The sequence below is a fragment of the Chelonoidis abingdonii genome, chromosome 4 (assembly GCF_003597395.2).
Source record: "Chelonoidis abingdonii isolate Lonesome George chromosome 4, CheloAbing_2.0, whole genome shotgun sequence".
NCBI lineage: Eukaryota > Metazoa > Chordata > Testudines > Testudinidae > Chelonoidis > Chelonoidis abingdonii.
In genome coordinates this window covers 134,119,235-134,137,241 of record NC_133772.1, presented here as the reverse complement: position 1 = coordinate 134,137,241, position 18,007 = coordinate 134,119,235, and the positions used below count along the sequence as shown (strand labels likewise).

General features: G+C 43.3%; 1 protein-coding gene across 1 annotated transcript in view; it reads left to right on the top strand.

The window, feature by feature from the left end:
- Nucleotides 1-11: 11 nt before the first annotated feature.
- XRCC3 (X-ray repair cross complementing 3) overlaps nt 12-18,007 on the top strand; it is a 37,396-nt gene continuing 19,400 nt past the window's right edge. The window contains exons 1-4 of the mRNA XM_075065707.1: nt 12-3,145; nt 3,857-3,994; nt 5,519-5,731; nt 12,296-12,450. Of these exons, the coding sequence (XP_074921808.1) occupies nt 3,004-3,145; nt 3,857-3,994; nt 5,519-5,731; nt 12,296-12,450 (648 nt within the window). The 5' untranslated portion in view covers nt 12-3,003. The remainder of the gene's footprint in view (nt 3,146-3,856; nt 3,995-5,518; nt 5,732-12,295; nt 12,451-18,007) is intronic.

Here is an 18,007-nt window from a genome sequence, read left to right as displayed (position 1 = left end):
GCCGTGCGAAGACTCAGGCAAGTCACTCCCTGATTAGCGACTCGGTTTTACCTACGCGCTGTGTGGTGCGGGAGCGCGGGTCGCGAGGCTTCCTGCGGAGAGGAAGCGTCTGGAAAATGGGCGGGGCTTCACGTTGGAGGCGGGACCGGGTGCGGCTGGGTAGGGAAATGCTCTCTTCGTGCCCCGGGTCAGACATGGTGGGTGTGGCCGTTTTACCGTCCCACGCCCACCGTTATCCGCCCGTGGTCCCACCTCGGCTGTTAAGAGACGCTTAAGAGCCTCCCGGTGTTGTGAGTCCCGATAACACTGGCGGAGCGGGCAGCACCGCTCTCCTGCCTGCGCTGTGGGGCGAGCCGCGCCCTCCTCAGCGCGGGTGTAGGCGGGCCGCGGGCCGCACCCAGGGCTTTGTAATTCCCGGCGGCGACTGTGGGGCATCGCGTCGTGTTGGGAGGCACCGCTCCGCCCGAGCTGCCTGCCTCTTGCGGCTGTGGTGGCTGAACGGGGGCAAGCCCCATGTGTGGAGCAGGCTCAGTGTCACGCCCTTCTTGCTCCACAGATGACAGGTGCAATGTGGTGCTGTGTGCAGCGCTGTCATCTATGAAGTGGGCTTTCCTCAGAGGTGTCTAATTGGTGGGAACAGCCCCACCCTGCAGTTGCCAACTTTCACATGGTAAATAAGCACCCTGACTTTCACAGGAAGTCAAAAATCAAGCTCATCCCATTTTAAAACAAGCCAGTCCCTAGGAACCGCAAGAGTGTATTTGACTAGATTTCCCCTTGGTGTGCAGTCTGGGACTCTGGCGGGCCTGCTGTGTACCCCTCACACTCTCCCCACTCCCTGCCTGGAGCTGATCAAAAAAAAAAAAAGAAGCAACAAGCAACTCACAAGCCAATTAAGTCAAAAACAAGCCCAATTTCTGTGGTGTTATTTTTTAAGTGGGTTTCCATGTCTGTCTCACTCCCGGAATTCCAGGGGAAAGGTGTAGCAGGGCTGTTTGGCATATGTCAGGGTTTCTTTGTCTCTTCAATGAGAAGCTGCTGAACTTGAATTAATAGGTAAACTAAAGACCATTATGGCTTGGTCATTACACTAATTGAATCTATTTTCCCATGTTAAAGTACCCTCACACCTTCGTGTCAACTGTCTGAAATGGGCCATCTTGAGTATCACTTCAAAAGTCTTTCTTCCCTGCTGATAATAGCTTCTCTTAATTAATTAGTCTCTTACAGTTGGTATGGGTACTTCCACCGTTTCATGTTCTCTGTATGTATAAATATCTTCTTACTGTATGTTCCATTCTATGCATCCGATGAAGTGGGCTGTAGCCCATGAAATCTTATGCTCAAATAAATGTGTTAATCTCTAAGGTGCCACAAGTACTCCTGTTCTTTTTGTCTCTTCAGTTTATTGACCTATAGTTTGAAGTCCGAGATTTTTACACGCCCCTTACTTTTATAATAAATGAAACAGCAAGAGAGTAGTGCTGATAAGTTACCCTGTATAACTTATTTGTGTGGATGTTTTAAGATTGACAGAGAATACTTGTCCTTGAAGGGTGGGCTAGGAATGGGGTGGGGGAGGTATGGGATTTTTCTGTCTATTTGTTTTGCTTTGAATTGCAATAACATTGTCAATGCCTTGCATTCCCTCAGTTGTCTTTCATGACATCCCCTCCAAGCAGGGTCAGACCCACCAAATGCAAAACAGTAGTTCAGAAGATTGGTCAGGGTTCCAAGGGAGGGGAGGAAAGAATAAGCACCCATTTATTTCTCTTTCTTCCACACACAGTTCACTAATGCTGACCAAAACCACTGCTTGTGTGCCCTCTCTAGCTTAGTGGTTTAAGTATCCAGTTTAATATCTGAACTCCCCAGGACCATAAATTCAAATACCTGCTGAGCTGGTTCTTCTCTTCATCTTTCTCTGATGATGCATTTCATACCTTTAGTGCATGTAAATTAGATTTTAAAAGCCAAGATCCTTTCTACTCCATGTGAATATTAAAGATCCTAGAGCACTTTTCATCAGCAGAGGTGTTTGTCCTCATCTCTTGCTCAAAATTTCCCTTCCCACTTGTATGATGCAGTGGCTGCATTTCAGTGGTACTGTGTGAGTAAAGTTTGTAAAGTGCTTTGGGATCTCCATTGCTTTTGCTTGCCACCACTGATGCTTGATGTCATGCAGCCCCCTTTGAACTACAACTTTCAGTCAATAAGTGTCTCTTTTGCTGGTTAGAGGGTTCATTTTACCAAGTGCAAAATGTGCTTCTCTTCTGATGAATTAAGCTTAGCCCTTGAGACAGGTATTGATTGTGTTTGTTTTAAATAGGTCTTAATTTTAATGAAATTATATTTAAATCTCTGACTTTTTAATATATTAATCCTGCTCTCAGGATCCATTTCCATATATTATGTATATATCCCAAACAATTGGACCCTTTTGTTTTTAAAAAGCAGATTAACTAGGGAACTAAGTCTTGTAAATATGTTTTATACTTGTCTGCCATTACGTTGTACAATCCATTATATAAATAGTAAAAAGCCTTATAATGCTACTTTGTTATATAGTAATAGCACATGACTCGGCTTTTCTTTTTTAGATCAAAATTTCAGAAACAATTGGATCACATTATGCTCTAGTATTTAGTCACCCCATGTTTTAATAAGTCAAAACAGTTCTGGGTAACAGAAATATTAATGGTCATGGATTATTTTATATTACATTTGCATGATTTTATTTCTCTTTGAAAATGAAAAGCTAGGGAGCTGTACAGCTGTAGCTCAGCTACAGGTAACTGAAATAATTACCAGCTGATCCTTTCATCAGTGTTACCGTAATCTGTCTTCAGTAGGGTGTAGCCAGAGAGCATCTGAGGAGAATTTCCATCATGTGAATGGCTAATTACATCCTGGGCTATGGATTATAGACAAATATATTGTTAGGAATTAATAATATTTGAATGTCCATTTTTCCACAAAGTTGGTCAAATGAAATAAATACTTATGTTCTGTATTTCATGTATGTTTGATAAGACTTCAGTTTCCGTGAAATCACCAGGCTCTGTACTCACTACAGTACTGTATCAGGACATGGACTGGGACCAGTTTGACTTGAACCCCAAAGTGATAGCTGCTGTTAAGAAAGGTAATTTAATCCACCTGTATGTACATTCCTGATTTGCTATTACCATAATATCTACCTATACATAATCATATCCATACTGGAAATCTAATTTAAATACTTGGTGAGACAGTGTGTATATTTGCAAGTGATACCCTCTTCTTCCAGTGGTGATCTTTCCAAACAGCTTTATAATCTGCTTTTGATAAACCCCAAATGCATGCTACCTCCCATGTCAAAAGCTTGTCAAGAATAGTGTCCTGGCTTCCAAGCAGTCAAGAAGAGGTTGGAATACTGGAGTTTGTTCCATTAGGAAAGAAATGAACAGACACAGTCAGGCTATTCTTTTCTAATCTAGTCAATTTTATTTGCAATGTGCATTTTATTTCTGTTGCCTTCTTTCAGAAGAAGTTAAAAATCCAAAAGCGGCCACCATTTACACACAAGTAACTCCACTTTGGTGCACCAGAAGAACATTATAGTGAAATCGCTTCTCTATCAGAGCCTTCTCTCAGGCCCCACTTCCATCTGATGTTAAGACTGATAATGCTTTAAAGCCTTCCAAAAAAACATTAAAGTCCCTTTCCATTCAAAGTTACTGATAATCATGATGATATAAACAAAACTTGTAACTTTTTTTAACTAGTACTCTCAGTAAAATAACAATAAATGGAAGTCCTCTTCTGTAAGGTTATATCAATCCAAAAGCATTTATGAGAATTCCTTTAATTTCAGCTAATATAAAATCAATAAAAGAGATTTTGAATCTTTCTGGAGCAGACTTGCAAAGGCTGACAAAACTGTCCAGTATGGATGTACAGTGCTTACTGAAAACAGTCTCTGGTACATTGAGGAAAAGCTGTGTGCTTACAGGTAATACTGTCAATACAAGTAAAGTGTTGTATTTACATAATTAAAAACCGTTCTAGACTTTTGAGCTATAATGAAAGGTTTAAATTTATTGCTCAAAGATCTATTGTTGAAGTAGAGCATAAAACATTTTTTGTATAGCAGGTAATAGTATATTGATAAATTATTTCTCAGTCAAGTCAAGTATTCACGAAATAAAAAGCTGTAAGTTCCTGTTATTCTTTAGTACAGTGGTTCTCAAACTAGGGCCGCCGCTTGTTCAGGGAAAGTCCTTAGTGGGCCGGGCCGGTTTGTTTACCTGCCGCGTCTGCAGGTTTGGCCAATCGTGGCTTCCACTGGCTGTGGGTCACTGCTCCAGGCCAATGGGGGCTGCAGGAAGTGGCACAGGCCGAGGGACATGCTGGCCATCCTTCCTGCAGCCTCCATTTGCCTGGAGCGGTGAATCGTGGCCAGTGGGAGCCGCCATCAGCCAAACCTGCGGATGCAGCAGGTAAACAAACCGGTCTGGCCTGTCAGGGCCTTTCCCTGAACAAGCAGTGGGCCTAGTTTTGAGAACCACTGCTTTAGCAGATGCTTTTATATTCCTAAAGGGCCTGAGCCTGTGAAGCGCTGAATGTAAATAGAAGTGGATTGTACTCAGTCTTATAGGGTCAAATAATTCCTCTACATGGAAAATCTTGGCTGGGGGACAGGACACTGCAAGATTCCCCTCTTAGAATTTCCACCAGAATATTTCATAGTGCAGGGGTTGCCCTCCTCTAATGGAATGGGCTAGGAATTGAGCAATTGAATCCACCATTTCTTGTTATCTGTGTGGATCTTTAAAGCTTAGCCAGAAGTACAGAGCCTTCTATGTTTTCATACTGCTTCCTGACCTTCAGCAGCTCTCCTCCACTTAAGGTTGTAAGATGTCCAATTTTCAACCGGAAAGTCCAGTCAAAAAGGGCACCTGGCAGTGTCCAGTCCGGTTCCCGCGGGGCAGGGGAAGGAATGAGGTCATTAATCCATGCCAGCCCCTGCTCAGCTGGGGCCGCCTTCTACCTGCAGGCAAGCTCCTTGTCAGGCTACAGCAGCTCTCATTTCAGTCCTGGAGCAGAGGAAGTCCAGTTGGAGGGGGAAGTGTGGGGTATAAAGGACAGGGGTGGAGCAGGGGGTGGGGCCTCAGGAGTCTGGTTACCAGCCATTAGAAAGATGGCAACCCTACCTCCACTTCCTGGTCATATCTGCTCCATTGCAGTCATGCAGACAAGATTTTCCTTGCTGCAGCGGTCCCCAAAAGTCTCCTTAAAGGACAGGAAGAGGGAAAAGTTCTAGCATGGAGGGGATCAGTGTAAATGCAATCTGTACCAATTTACAAGCAGATTCCTCAGTGCATAGATTGTTAGTTGGGAGGAAAATGGGCTGAATCATGCTTACATCTGGAAAAAATGTCAATCATAGAGCTATCTAGAATGTGGCAGCTATGTTATGTTGTCCCTTATTAAGAAAATGCTAAACAGAACTTTCTTTTAAAAAAATATCCTCTAGCGCTTCAGCTGTACCAAGACAAAGATCACTGCACAACTCAACACCAGAAACTAAGCCTGGGTTGCTCAGTACTAGATAGCTTGTTAAGAGGTGGCATTCCTTTGGTGGGGATCACTGAACTTGCTGGTGAGAGCTCTGCTGGAAAGACTCAGATTAGTTTGCAGCTGTGCCTTTCTGTGCAGTATCCTTATGAATATGGAGGATTAGAATCTGGTAAGTACAATACACTTTCAGATTTACTTATTGTTTTAAGGGAGTATGCTAGCTTTAAGCTAAGTAATTTGTGTAATTGCAGTAAATATTTGTATCCGTGGATACAGAACCATTGGCAGTAAGATGAGAAACTGGGCATTTGGAAAAGAAAAGCATGCTGTGTACAACTGCTACATCCCCACATAATACTTTCCATTCTTACTACTGGCTGCTGATGGCACACAGATTAGGGTGGCTGTATGGATAGAATCAGACATGACTTTCCATTGAGTTATGATTGACTTTTTCCCTCAACAATCAAGAGTAGTGGAAAGTTTGTTAATCAAAATGCATAAGGCATATACAGATGGAGTTTGTTAGGTTTCAGCATCATGACCACCCCCTGACTCTTCATGAAAACTGACATGACAAAACGATCCACATGACAGATATTGTTACATTAATATCTTAGGCATGGGCTAAGTATCCCTTATGTAAAGCAGGGGTTACAGTATCACAAAGGATCTGGTCATGATGTACAGGGCAAAACTGATGGACATGTAGTCAAAAAAGTCAGAGGTGTGTGTGCCCTACATTTTTCCCATGTCTGTGCAAGTAAGTAGATTAGAAGGCTTTACAATAATAATGGTTATGTTCAAATTATCCAACGATCTTTTGTATTTTTTTTTTGTTTGTGTTTTTGTACTTCAATGGGGAGGAAGAAACTTATGTCAATTCTGAGAACTCTTTAGTCTGGTCCTCTGTATGACTAATGTTTTGGCTAGGCTGTTGTTCTTGTTCTGCCTCCCTTGCAGCATCATGTTTAACTTTGACGCTCTCAGAGTTTACTGTGTGAAAGTTGCTCAACTTGTTTCCTACTGAGTCCAACCACATGGAAAATTCTTGAAACGTCAAAAGGCAGGGATAGCTTTTAGGGCAGAAATTAGTCCTTGGCTTACATTTTTTTTTTGCTCTAGGTTATGTCATTGATCGGAGCAGAAGCATCTATGTTTTTAGTCCTCCCTTTCAGTTCCTTCCTTGGATGCTACTTAGTGTTACATGTGTCACATGTTCAGATCTATACTCATTTACAAGATCAGATGTATTCTTATTTGTGCCCTAGTGCTCCCCTCCATTTATGCTGGGAGGAAGGAACTAAATGGGTTCAGATATAGGGTATTGGGGGCAGAAAGGAAGAACCTCATCCTAGTAGCATTTTTGCCAGTAGAATCTTCCTTGCACGGGCACAGTTTTGTGAGAAGGTAATGGCTAGATTCCACAACATCCCAGCTTCCCCAATAGTGCCTGGGGCTGTTATGTTGTTTTGTTCTGGGCATATTGATCTCCTCGCCTCTGCACTGCCAACTGCGGTTTGTGGCACATCAGCGGGAACAGAGCCCATAGTAATAAATACAACTCCTGCAGAAGGGAAGCAGAAACAGTGTCTGAGGGGTGGAGAGGAGAAAGTGCTTCTGAGGTTCCTAATTAGATCTGAGTGCATGTAAATGAGTAAATCTTTGCTTTTGAACAGGAACAACAGAACCCAACTTTCTGACATGACAGTTGATGGGGCAGGCTGGTAGATAGATGACTGGCAAGTTTTTGGAGCTCAGACAGTCGGAGCAGTACATATTGCAAATGTTGCCCCTTTTTGACCTGAGTGACTAGTTAAAGTTCATGGCCCTGGGGCTATTCCAGTTGGGACTAGAAACTGATGATGGAGTCTGGCATTTTCTTTGATGCAGTCTTTTTTGTTTACAGCAAATGTACAAAGTTCTGCTTCTCGTGGAACCAAAAACGGGAGAGCTTCCTTGCTTTCAGACCCAAGTCTTTTTAACCAGCTTCGACTCAAAAAGCTCTCTAGCTTCTTGTAAGGCCATACAGTGCTTACAGGCTTCTGTTTAGATGTCTTCTGTCTGTCTCTCATTTTCTGGTTCTGTGTTCTCCACAAACCTCCCTCCAAAAAAAATCAGCAAAAGCCCCTCTTCCCACACAGTCCCACTACTGGACTGATTCACACAACAATTTTATCTTAGGTAAGGGTTTGTGTCAATCTAAGAATAGCTTTTCTTAATTGCTTATTTAGCTGAATTTACTTTATATGCACGTATTTATAGATCAACTATTTGACTGTCATGTGGCAAGTATATGAGAAATCTCAGTTTAGGATCAGGAACAAATCCTGTTACTTTCTATGTGTTTTGTAATTGTACTTTAAACAAAATTGGTATGGTATGAAGACAGATCATTGGGGTTTGATGGAACACCTTGCTTCTACATACTCATACTGTTGTGAAATGATGAAGTTGCGCAGGTGACCAGTGAAAAATATGCTTCATACAATCAGTTGCATGTTTAAAATGTTTCTATCTGAACCAAATTTATTCAGGACCACAAAGTGGAACAAAATGCTCGTTTCCAGGTGTACCCAAGTGCTTATCTCACAAAGATGAATATTTTGACTCTCAGGTCTCTGTCAGTAGGGGCTGGGATTTTTAATACATTGTAAACAATGTCATGGAGGAAATTTTTCTCTGTGATAATTAAATCACTTTTGCATGTCCACATGACGTTCCTTGTGTCAGCGGTGTGTATCCTCACTACCAGTGCTTGCACTGATGCAGAGAGCAGTGCACTGTGGGTAGCTATCCCACTGTGCAACTCACCACTATCTAGCACAGGGCTTTTTGGGAAAGGTTTACAGTACCTCGTGGAGGCAAATGAATTGCACACAGGTGACCGGGAACATGGTTTCAACATCTCATGATGCAGTTTTCTCCATCCGATAATTTTATTTCCATCCCATAGTTAGGGCCCTACCAAATTCACAGCCATGAAAAACATGTCACAGACTGTGAAATCTGGTCTCCCCCTGTGAAATCTGTGCTTGTGTGCTTTTACACTATACTATATACTGTAGATTTTATGCGGGAGACTAGCATTTCTCAAATTGGAGACCCAAAAGGGAGTTGCAGGGAGTTGCAAGGTTATTTTAGTGGGGTTGCAGTATTGCCACACTTCTGCACTGCCTTCAGAGCTGGGTAGCTGGAGAGTGGCAGCTGTTGCCAGGTGCCCAGCTCTGAAGGCAGCACCCCACCAGCAACAGTGCAAAAGCAAATCCATACCATGCCGCCCTTACTCCTGTGCTGCTGCCTTCAGAGATGGGTGGCTAGAGAGTGGTGACTGCTTACTGAGGGTCCAGCTTTGCAGGCAGCAGCATAGAAGTAAGGGTGACAGTAACATACCATACCATGCCACCTTCTGCACTGCTGCTGGTAGCGGCTCTGCCTGCAGAGCTGGGCTCTGGGTCAGCAGCTGCCGCTCTCCAGCTACCCAGCTCTGAAGGCAGTGCAGAAGGGTGGCAATACTGCACCCCACTAAAATAACCTTGCAACCTCTTGCAACTCCCTTTTGGGTCTCCAATTTGAGAAATGCTAGTCTCCCCCATAAAATGTACAGTATATAGTATAGTGTAAAAGCATACAAACCTAGATTTCACAGAGGGAGACCAGATTTCACAGTCTGTGACACATTTTTCATGGCTGTGAATTTGGTAGGGCCCTAATTATGGAATGGAAATAAAATTATCGGATGGAGAAAACTGTATCATGGGTCAGTGCCACTGCCAGCAGCAGTGCAGAAGAAACCATGGTCCCAGTCACCTGTGTGCAATTCATTTGCCTTCATGAGGTACTGTAAACCTTTCCCAAAAAGCCCTGTGCTAGATAGTGGTGAGTTGCACAGCAGCGCAGGAGTTGCGGTGCTGCTACCCTTACACTCTCTCTACAATAACCTTGTGACCTCCTCCCCCACACACAATTCATTTTTGGGTCAGACCCCTACAATTACAACACCCTGAAAATTCACATATTTAAATAGCTGAAATCATGAAATTTTGTTTTTGTGACCTGCGACCATGAAATTGACCAAAATGGACCGTGAATTTGGTAGGGGCCTACCCATAATGTTTTGCATCTCTTTTCAAAAGCCCTGCAAACCTGTGCATCTGCTATTGCTGTGAGAAGCATGGATCCTGCACAACTCTGCACTATTGTGAGTTGTGAGCACAATGCACCTGATCTTGTAGTATTTGTAGAGCCACCAGAGGAGCTAGTTGGCGGAACAAGACAATTCCTTGGAGGCTTTCTTGTTGTTGAACAGAGAAAGAAACAATTCAAGGTTCTTGTTGGCATTCACAGAGCAGCTGCAGATGGTGGAGCACAGGTTCTGGGCCTGAGAAATAGGCACTGTCTGGTGGGAATGCATCATTATACAGGTATGGGATCATGAGCAGTGACTGCAGAACTTTTGGATGCGCAAGGCCCATTCCTGGAAGTCTGAGCAGAGTTCACCCCAGCCTTTGGCGCACTGACATTGGAGAAGCAAGTGGCGGTTGCTGTGTGGAAGCTGGGAACACCAGATTGCTACCGATCAGTGAGGAATCGATTTGGAGTTGGGGAAATCCACCGTGGGGGTTGCTGTGGTGCAAGTTTGCAGGGCCATTAATTGCATCCTGCTACAAAGGACTGTGACTCTGGAACATAATGGATGGCTTTGCAGCAATGAGGCAATAGATGACAGGCATATCCCTGTTTTGGCACCATGCCACTTTTCCACAGAGTACATGAACAGAAAGGGCTACTTTTTCTTTAGTATTGCAAGAGCTGGTGGATCTCCAGGCTGTTTTACTGACATCAGTGCGGGATGGTCAGGGAAGGGGCATGATGCAGGCATCTTTAAGAACACAGGCCTGTTCAGAAAGCTGTAAGCAGGGACTTGCTTTCCAGACCAGAGGATCATTGTCGGGGGCATTGAAGTGCCAATAGCAATCCTTGGAGACCCAGCCTACCCCTTACTCCTGTGGCTCATGAAGCTGTACACCAGCCACCTCAACAGTACCAAGGAGTGCTTCAACTATAGGCTAAGCCAGTGCAGAATTACAGTGGAATTTACCTTTGGCCATTTGAAAAACAGCTCGTGCTGTCTACTCATGAGGTTAGACCTCCGTGGAAAAAATTATCCCAATGATTATACCTACCTGTTATGTCTTTCATAATATCTGTAAAGCAAAGGGGTTTCTGCTGGGGTGGAATGGAATGGCTATCTGCTGATTTTGAGCAGACAGATACCATGGCTATAAGAAGAGCTCAGCAGTGAGCTATACAGCTCAGGGAGGCATTGAAAGACCATTTTAATAGTGAGCCACAGTAATATGTATTGCTGTAGTGTGCTCTCCCTGGCATTTTGTTTTTTGCACTCCAATATGAACCTTGTAATGAGTGCTGTGTGTGTGTAGTAATATAACACTGCACATGCACCTATTGCTGTTGTCTCTAAATGATGTGAGAGCCACACAGCATATATTGTGAAATAATAAAGATGAATTCAGTTTCCATAACTAAATTTTTATTCGAAACCCAAGCAAACAGATCTGTTTATAACAGAATGAAACTTTATAAATACAGGGAAAAGAACCTTTGAAGGGGAAAGAACAGTCATTTTCATTTCACAAACACATACACCAACCGTGTCCCTCACAGGTAAGTGTTTTATGTGGCTGTGATTGTCATGGGATCTCTGGTTCCCACAATCAAGTGCTGAAGCGGCTCCTGGGCTGGAGCCTCCACCAAACATCCTCCCTTCTCGGTAGTCAGCCTCGAATGACTCCAGCCATATAGCTACTGGGGGAGGAGGGGAGCGGCTATGGCCATGAGGTACAAGTGCTGCCCTTATGGATACTGCTAAGCAAAATTCTCTGGTGTCGATGAATTGGGCGTGTGCGCGTACACATGCACGCACACACACACATGGCTGTACCTACTCAGAGAAGAACAGCTGGAGTGGATTTGTGTGACTGGACTTCTCTAAACCCGGTGAGGGGTTGATTACTGATGTGTAAAGTATGGTAAAAACGCACACCCATTTGACACCCCTAAAGATGCGAAGGACGAGTTTCATTAATCAGTGTTATTGGTATATAAAATAAACGATGCAGTATTGGTATATTTATCATTGAGACATGATCTTCATAATGTGCCTGTACAGCAAAGGCATAAGCCAGAGACCATTCCTCAGTCCTGTTGGGTTCTGGGGAGGTTGGCTAAAGGCTCCTCCCGCAGCCTATCGGGAGGATCCACTGAGCCTGGGACTCATATAATTACCGGGGCAGAACAGAAAAAAATAACAAGGACAGGTGTGAAGGTCAAAGGGTCAAAAAAAGGGAACCTGAAGAGGACTCTGAGTGTCAGGCAATTATGCAGCTATGCAATAAAAGCGTCATCTGGTGGGTCAATGAATCATGGAAAGAGGAGTCTGTGAAACCAAAGGATGCAATCATTGCACTGGGCACCAAAAGAACAGCTGTAGGACTGCTGTGATCATAGCTGTATCTTTTGTTGGGTCACCAAGTTTGGATAAAAAAAAGTAAAAATTGTCCTTTTAACAGTACCAAGATTTTGAGAGAGTTCTAAGAAGAAAATATTCCATAATTTGAGTTTTCATTGCTAAGTGGAAAAAGGAATGAATTTTGAAAATATATTTGTAATGTGAGTTGTGTAATAGAGGTTGGTTTTATTTTGATTGCAGGTGCTGTCTACATTTGCACAGAAGATGTTTTCCCAAATAAACGCTTGCAGCAACTGATTGATCAACAACATACATTTAGGGCAGATGTTCCACTGGATGTCATACAGAAAATAAAATTTGGAAACAGTGTTTTCATTGAACATGCCGCAGACCTTGTAAGTAACAGTGCGACTTACAAATAAATTACTTGGGAACACTAAATCCAATTAGTGCAGATGCCAACAAATAGTACAGGGGGCTTAACTATAGCTAGGCAGTAGTGCTCACAAAGACAACAAATAAATTAAGGTGATTTTCTATATATACCAGCTTCCTAATCTCTTCATATTGTATTTAGGAGCTGAATCCAAGTTTTCAGAGATTTAATTCTCATACAAAGTTTCATTTTGAAAAAGACAAGAGATCTTTACAGACTAACATTCAACTTCTTCCAAAATCCATTATACTAGAACAAGTATATGAGGCATTACTATTACTTACTTGTATTGCAAGAGTGCCTACGGACACCTCCCCCCTACTCTTTATACTAGGCACTGTAAAAACTCATAATAAAAAAATGGTCCCTGCCTCAAAGAATTTACAATGTAAGTTTTTAAGAGGTAGGTAAACACTGGTTGATCAAACAAACAGGATGCAAGGGAATGAAAGGTAACAATGATATATAACCTTGATAAACAGTAGCCATAGTATATCAGCTGTCCAGTCATTGCCAGTATTCTGGTATGTGTCCTGATACAGGGATTCGTTTTAAGAAGAGATTTGGGGGGAATCCTGCATCATTTAGAACTGAACCATCAGTTTAGCTTAATAATTGATAGCCTGATGGGTGTAATGTTTAGCGCTATTTTTGTAATTGCTTTTATTTTTTCAAGCTGGTCTTGACAAACCCAAAAAGAACTACTGTGCAGGATGCATTTGTTTTTCCATTGTGTATTTTCTAAACTGTTGAGTAATAATCAAAATGAACTCCATGATAGTCTTGGTAACCTATACCCCCACTTATTTTGTTTTAACAAAGAGAACAGTAGTAAGATGAGATTAAAACTTTTAGAGGTGAGAAAAGACAATAACCATGCAAATAGCAGCTAATGCCTGCAGAAAAAGTGTAAAGTACCACATTACAGTGGTTGTACATACATTTGAGATTTGATAAGTTGAATGAGAATTTTACTCCCTTCTTTCGTCTGCAATTCTACAGTGGGGAGAAGAGCTCTTTAAAGTGTGATGTAGTTCAAGTGGCCTTTAAACCTCAAGTTTACTGGAAGTAGCTCTCTAGGACCTAATTCTGTGTTGGGATACATCTCTCTGTGGCCAGGTGGAGTCCGATTGACCTTAGTGGAGGTCTGCACTTGCTGATTTGAATGAAGGATGAGGCCTTAGTGTTTAGAGAACTTGTTTGTACTAACTGAGCTATAGCCAGGGCCAATCCTAGGTGTTTGGTTGCCCAAGGCAGAAAATGTTTTCAGCGCCCCGCCCTCCTCGAAGGCACAAGCAAAATCATTCCTAAATGCGATGACTTGCATCCCTGAATGTTGGCACCCATAGGCCTGATCACCCTCTCCTAGGTTCAGCTCTAGCTACAGCAACATATTCTTTTTAACTGATCTTATGTAATTGATGGTATTTGAAAAGCCACACATCTGAGTTGCCCTTTGTCACCCCATCAGTGTTTTATAAGCGTAGATGAGTGACTGGTTGAATTTTCCTCGTGTACGTAGCCTCCCTCATGTATGGATTTTTGTAATTATATATAATGCTATGTGGAATCAAAAGTTTCTAAAATATCAAAATAATTCCTTTAAAAATTTAGGGTAGTTTTTCCACATCCAAAACTTCGGAGAAGCATTCCTGGTCCATCAGTATTTTAGTGAACTGTTTATAACCTGAATCATAAATAATTTATAAATAAAGTATCTATCTAAATGCCTAGCCAAAGCCACTTTCAAGTTCCTCCCATTTTCATGAGTAGCAAATGAGGCCATCATGAGCATATGTCCTCAGGACTATGAGTGGCCCTTGATTTGATGGAAAGTGTACTTCAAGTGGCCTCAGCATGTTCCCACTTGTGCAATCAAGGCACCTGTGTGCACTGTGAGCGTCTGCAACTTTCTGGAGCAGCATCCATTGGGGCCATTCACCCCTCTGTGTCTTTCTCATCCTGGAGAGTTCTGAGGGTATAAAAGGAGAGTGGCCCCAACCACACCTCAGTTCCTTTCTAACTGCTGAAGATGCAGTGAGCTCAGATCATACAAAATGTCCTCTATACTTTCCTCATCAGGTTTTCTTTTCTTTCCACCCCCACCGCTCCATCTCTTTCTGCTTTTTTTTTGGCAAATTTTGTTTTATAGTTACTGTCTTAATCAGGTTTTTCTATGAAAAGACATGAGGAGATGTCTGTCTGGCATGGGCTTTGTGTGGGCTCACAGTGGAGGCACCTCAAGCCCAGTCAGCTAGCTGGTACTGAATAAGTCCAGCATTCACTTTGAGGAGCGTCCCACTGAAGTGGGTTTGGTTGCATCTTGCACCTCTGCACTGGACAGACTTCTCAGGCTGTTTACTGTCAAGGTCTCTGGGTCTGTCCAGGTTGTTGCAGAAGACCTAGCTGTGTGCCTACAGTGGCTCTCTTGTTTTTTGGATCCAATTTCCAAAGGATTTGCATTCACAGAGCTTAGATCCAGCAGCCTAGTGTGGATCTGGGGCTGCAAAACCCAGATCTGGCAACCAGGTATGGCTCTGGGAGCAGCAAAACCTGGATCCACCACAGAGCACTTTACAGAGTTACTAAAAAAAAAATGCTGAGTATAGATCTGTGGCTGGTTAGTGTGGCTTTGGATACAAATGGATCCAGGGTCGGAGTCTGAATCCAGATTCAATAGTCAAACATTAAGGACTGGCAAGCACAGTTGCCAGGAAGGGATCTGACTACCTGGGATCCAGCCAGCATGAGGATCTGACATCTTTGACTGTTGCATCACTTGTCTAATGGCTGTGCACTACTGAGGCCCCAGATCTGCCCAAGTTAGTGAAATCTGGTAGGGGACTATATTTCCAACACCAGGATCTTTGCAGAGCTGCTTGCCTTACTAATTCTGTGCCCAGCATAGTAGCATAAACAAACCAATCAGTGGAAAGGTCTTTGCAGCACTGGAAAGGGGAAATGCACTACACGCTTCTGATCGGATCTGAAATGGTGGATCTCTAAGTTAGAGGACAGTTTTCACATTATGCTTCCTATTTGGCCTTTTTCAGACACACACATTGTCTGTCTATCTCTGAGCCCTGCTTGCCTGGGAGATTTTCCCATTCCAATGCTCCATCTATCAGACCCTTGCCCTGTAGGCAAGAAGAGAGGGACCAATCCATTCTTAGACGCTTTTACTATCAGAAATTGTAAAAGCCAGTTTACCTGGTCCAGGAATTGTGAGCTCACTTGGTTCTGGGCAGGAACTGCTGAGGTTCTCTTAGGTTCCTAAGGGCTAAATCAGCTGCCCAGAACCAGATTTATGAGAATCTGGCAGGCTGAGAACTGATACTATGGTCAAATGCTTCCTTAGGATGTAAAGGTACTATACCTATCTCAGTTCTATTGATTCTGAGATTCACAGATCTGAAGATTTTTGCTGCACAGCATCTGTATGAGAAATCAGGTATGGTGTTGTAAGATCCATCTGATGTTTGAGAAAGGACTGCCTGTTGTCTTTTAGAGTCTCTTTGTAACCCTCCAAAGTAAAGGCAAAAAAAGGGAGACCAGGAATCCGTTTTCTTCTTCAGGGAATGAAACTGCATTGCTAAGGTTCCCCGAAGAAGATAGAGTGCTGTTGGTCCTATTTTAGATTTAGAGCTTTTTATAAGGGGCTGTGACAACTGCTCTGATATTCTTTAATCTGACATCATAAATATGCTGATAGATCTGTGTGTCTGATCCCTCATAGGAGTAAACTTTATTAGAGCATTATTGGACCCAGGGTACCTACCTTCAGTTATAACTAGTTCCTGATTCTAAGCCAGAAAAGAAACTATATTGAGGCTTGCTTCTGGCTCCAGCATGAAATACACAAGTGTCTCTGGGTTGGATAGTGTCTTTGGTAGGCCCTTGTATGCGTAGTAGAAACACACAGAGGCACCTATCCTTAGCTTTACAAAGCGTTCCTTGGAACCAGGAGAGTACTTGGATCCAATTGAGCAGTAGGCACAGCATTTCAGAAAATCTCAGTAAACCTAGCTTTGATTCCTCCCATCTTGGAATAAACAGGTGCACCTAAGGGTTGAGACATCCATCACCTGAATGCAATGGTGTGTGAGGTTTGTTTCCTGGCCACAGTTGTGAATTATAGCCTTCTATCACATAATATGGGCAATAGGATTGGGTCAGAATGCTATCTGGCTGTACTCCCACCCTATGGTTCATTGTATTCATATCTCGGTTCCTGTAAAGGGGAACACACACCAGCAGTGCTTCCTAGTGGACAGGCCAAGATATGGCAGGTTCTTGTCCTCTTGGGTGTTCCCCTTTCTCACTGTAGCTCTGCTGTGATGTTCTGTCCTTTTAGCAACTCAGCCTTTCAGCTGGGTCACACATTCAAGTCCACCCTTTTTGGGGTACAAGTCCAATGATGTGGAAGTCTTCAGAGGTCAGCAAGGGCTTCACCTTTGCGTCAGGGTATTGGGATCTGGACTCTCATGCCTTCCAGATCTTCCCCCACCTAGGTTCCATGCTGATATATAGACTTCTGTCATTTCCCTTTCTTAGGAGGTGGTAGGGGAACCTGGGCCCATCGTCTCTACCAGGTTCAAATCCAGGGTTCAGTGGTGGGCTACTAAGATTTGCACCTCAGGGTGTTAATGCTGCTGCTTAACTGGATTGCTTCCTACCAGTGCTTCCTCTTCACACATGGTTAAGTAAAGAACAGAACACACAATTAAAGTTTCAAAAGTCATCAGTTCCTCCTTTGCAGTCTGGGTCAGGTTAGTATTTCTAAGTCTCAGGCAGCAAGAGTTTCTGTGGTGCTCCTTCTGAGGAGTTAAGAACATAGGTCAGTTCACCTTCCCCATGTGGAGGGCCCTGCAAATCTGCAGATATCTGCTTTATATCCTCATATTCGTGGACCATTTTTGCAGATCACGGATCGGATGTGGATACAAATTTTGTATTTGTGCAGGGCTCTCTCCATCTGCCTTCCATTGAGCTACTCTGCTTCCTTTTTTAAGCTTTACTTCCACTGTGGACAGGCTTTACAGGTGCAGTGGGATGGGGCTGCCTGGGCTCAGAGGCGCTCCTTAGCCCCTACTTCTCAAGTGTGGGGTTTGTACACTGCATCACAATTCCAGAGACAGAACTCTAATTTCCAGAAGTATTCCAGTATTCCTATTCTTTGCCATGGTCACATATGTCTCTTTACATATACCTCTTAGTCAAAGAAGACCTTTATCAATACCCCTGAGCATTTCTGTGGCAGCAAGTGTTCCATTAAATGCGTATCTGTCATGATTATTCTCATTGAATGGTTGGTTGTCTGTTTGGGAATAGATGTTCTTCTTCGAGTGCTTGCTTATATCCATTCCAGTTAGGTGTGCGCGCGCCGCGTGCACGTTCGTCGGAGAAACTTTTACCCTAGCAACACTCGGTGGGCCAGCAGGTCGCCCCCTGGAGTGGCGCCGGTATGGCGCCTAATATATACCCCTGCCGGCCCGACCGCTCCTCAGTTCCTTCTT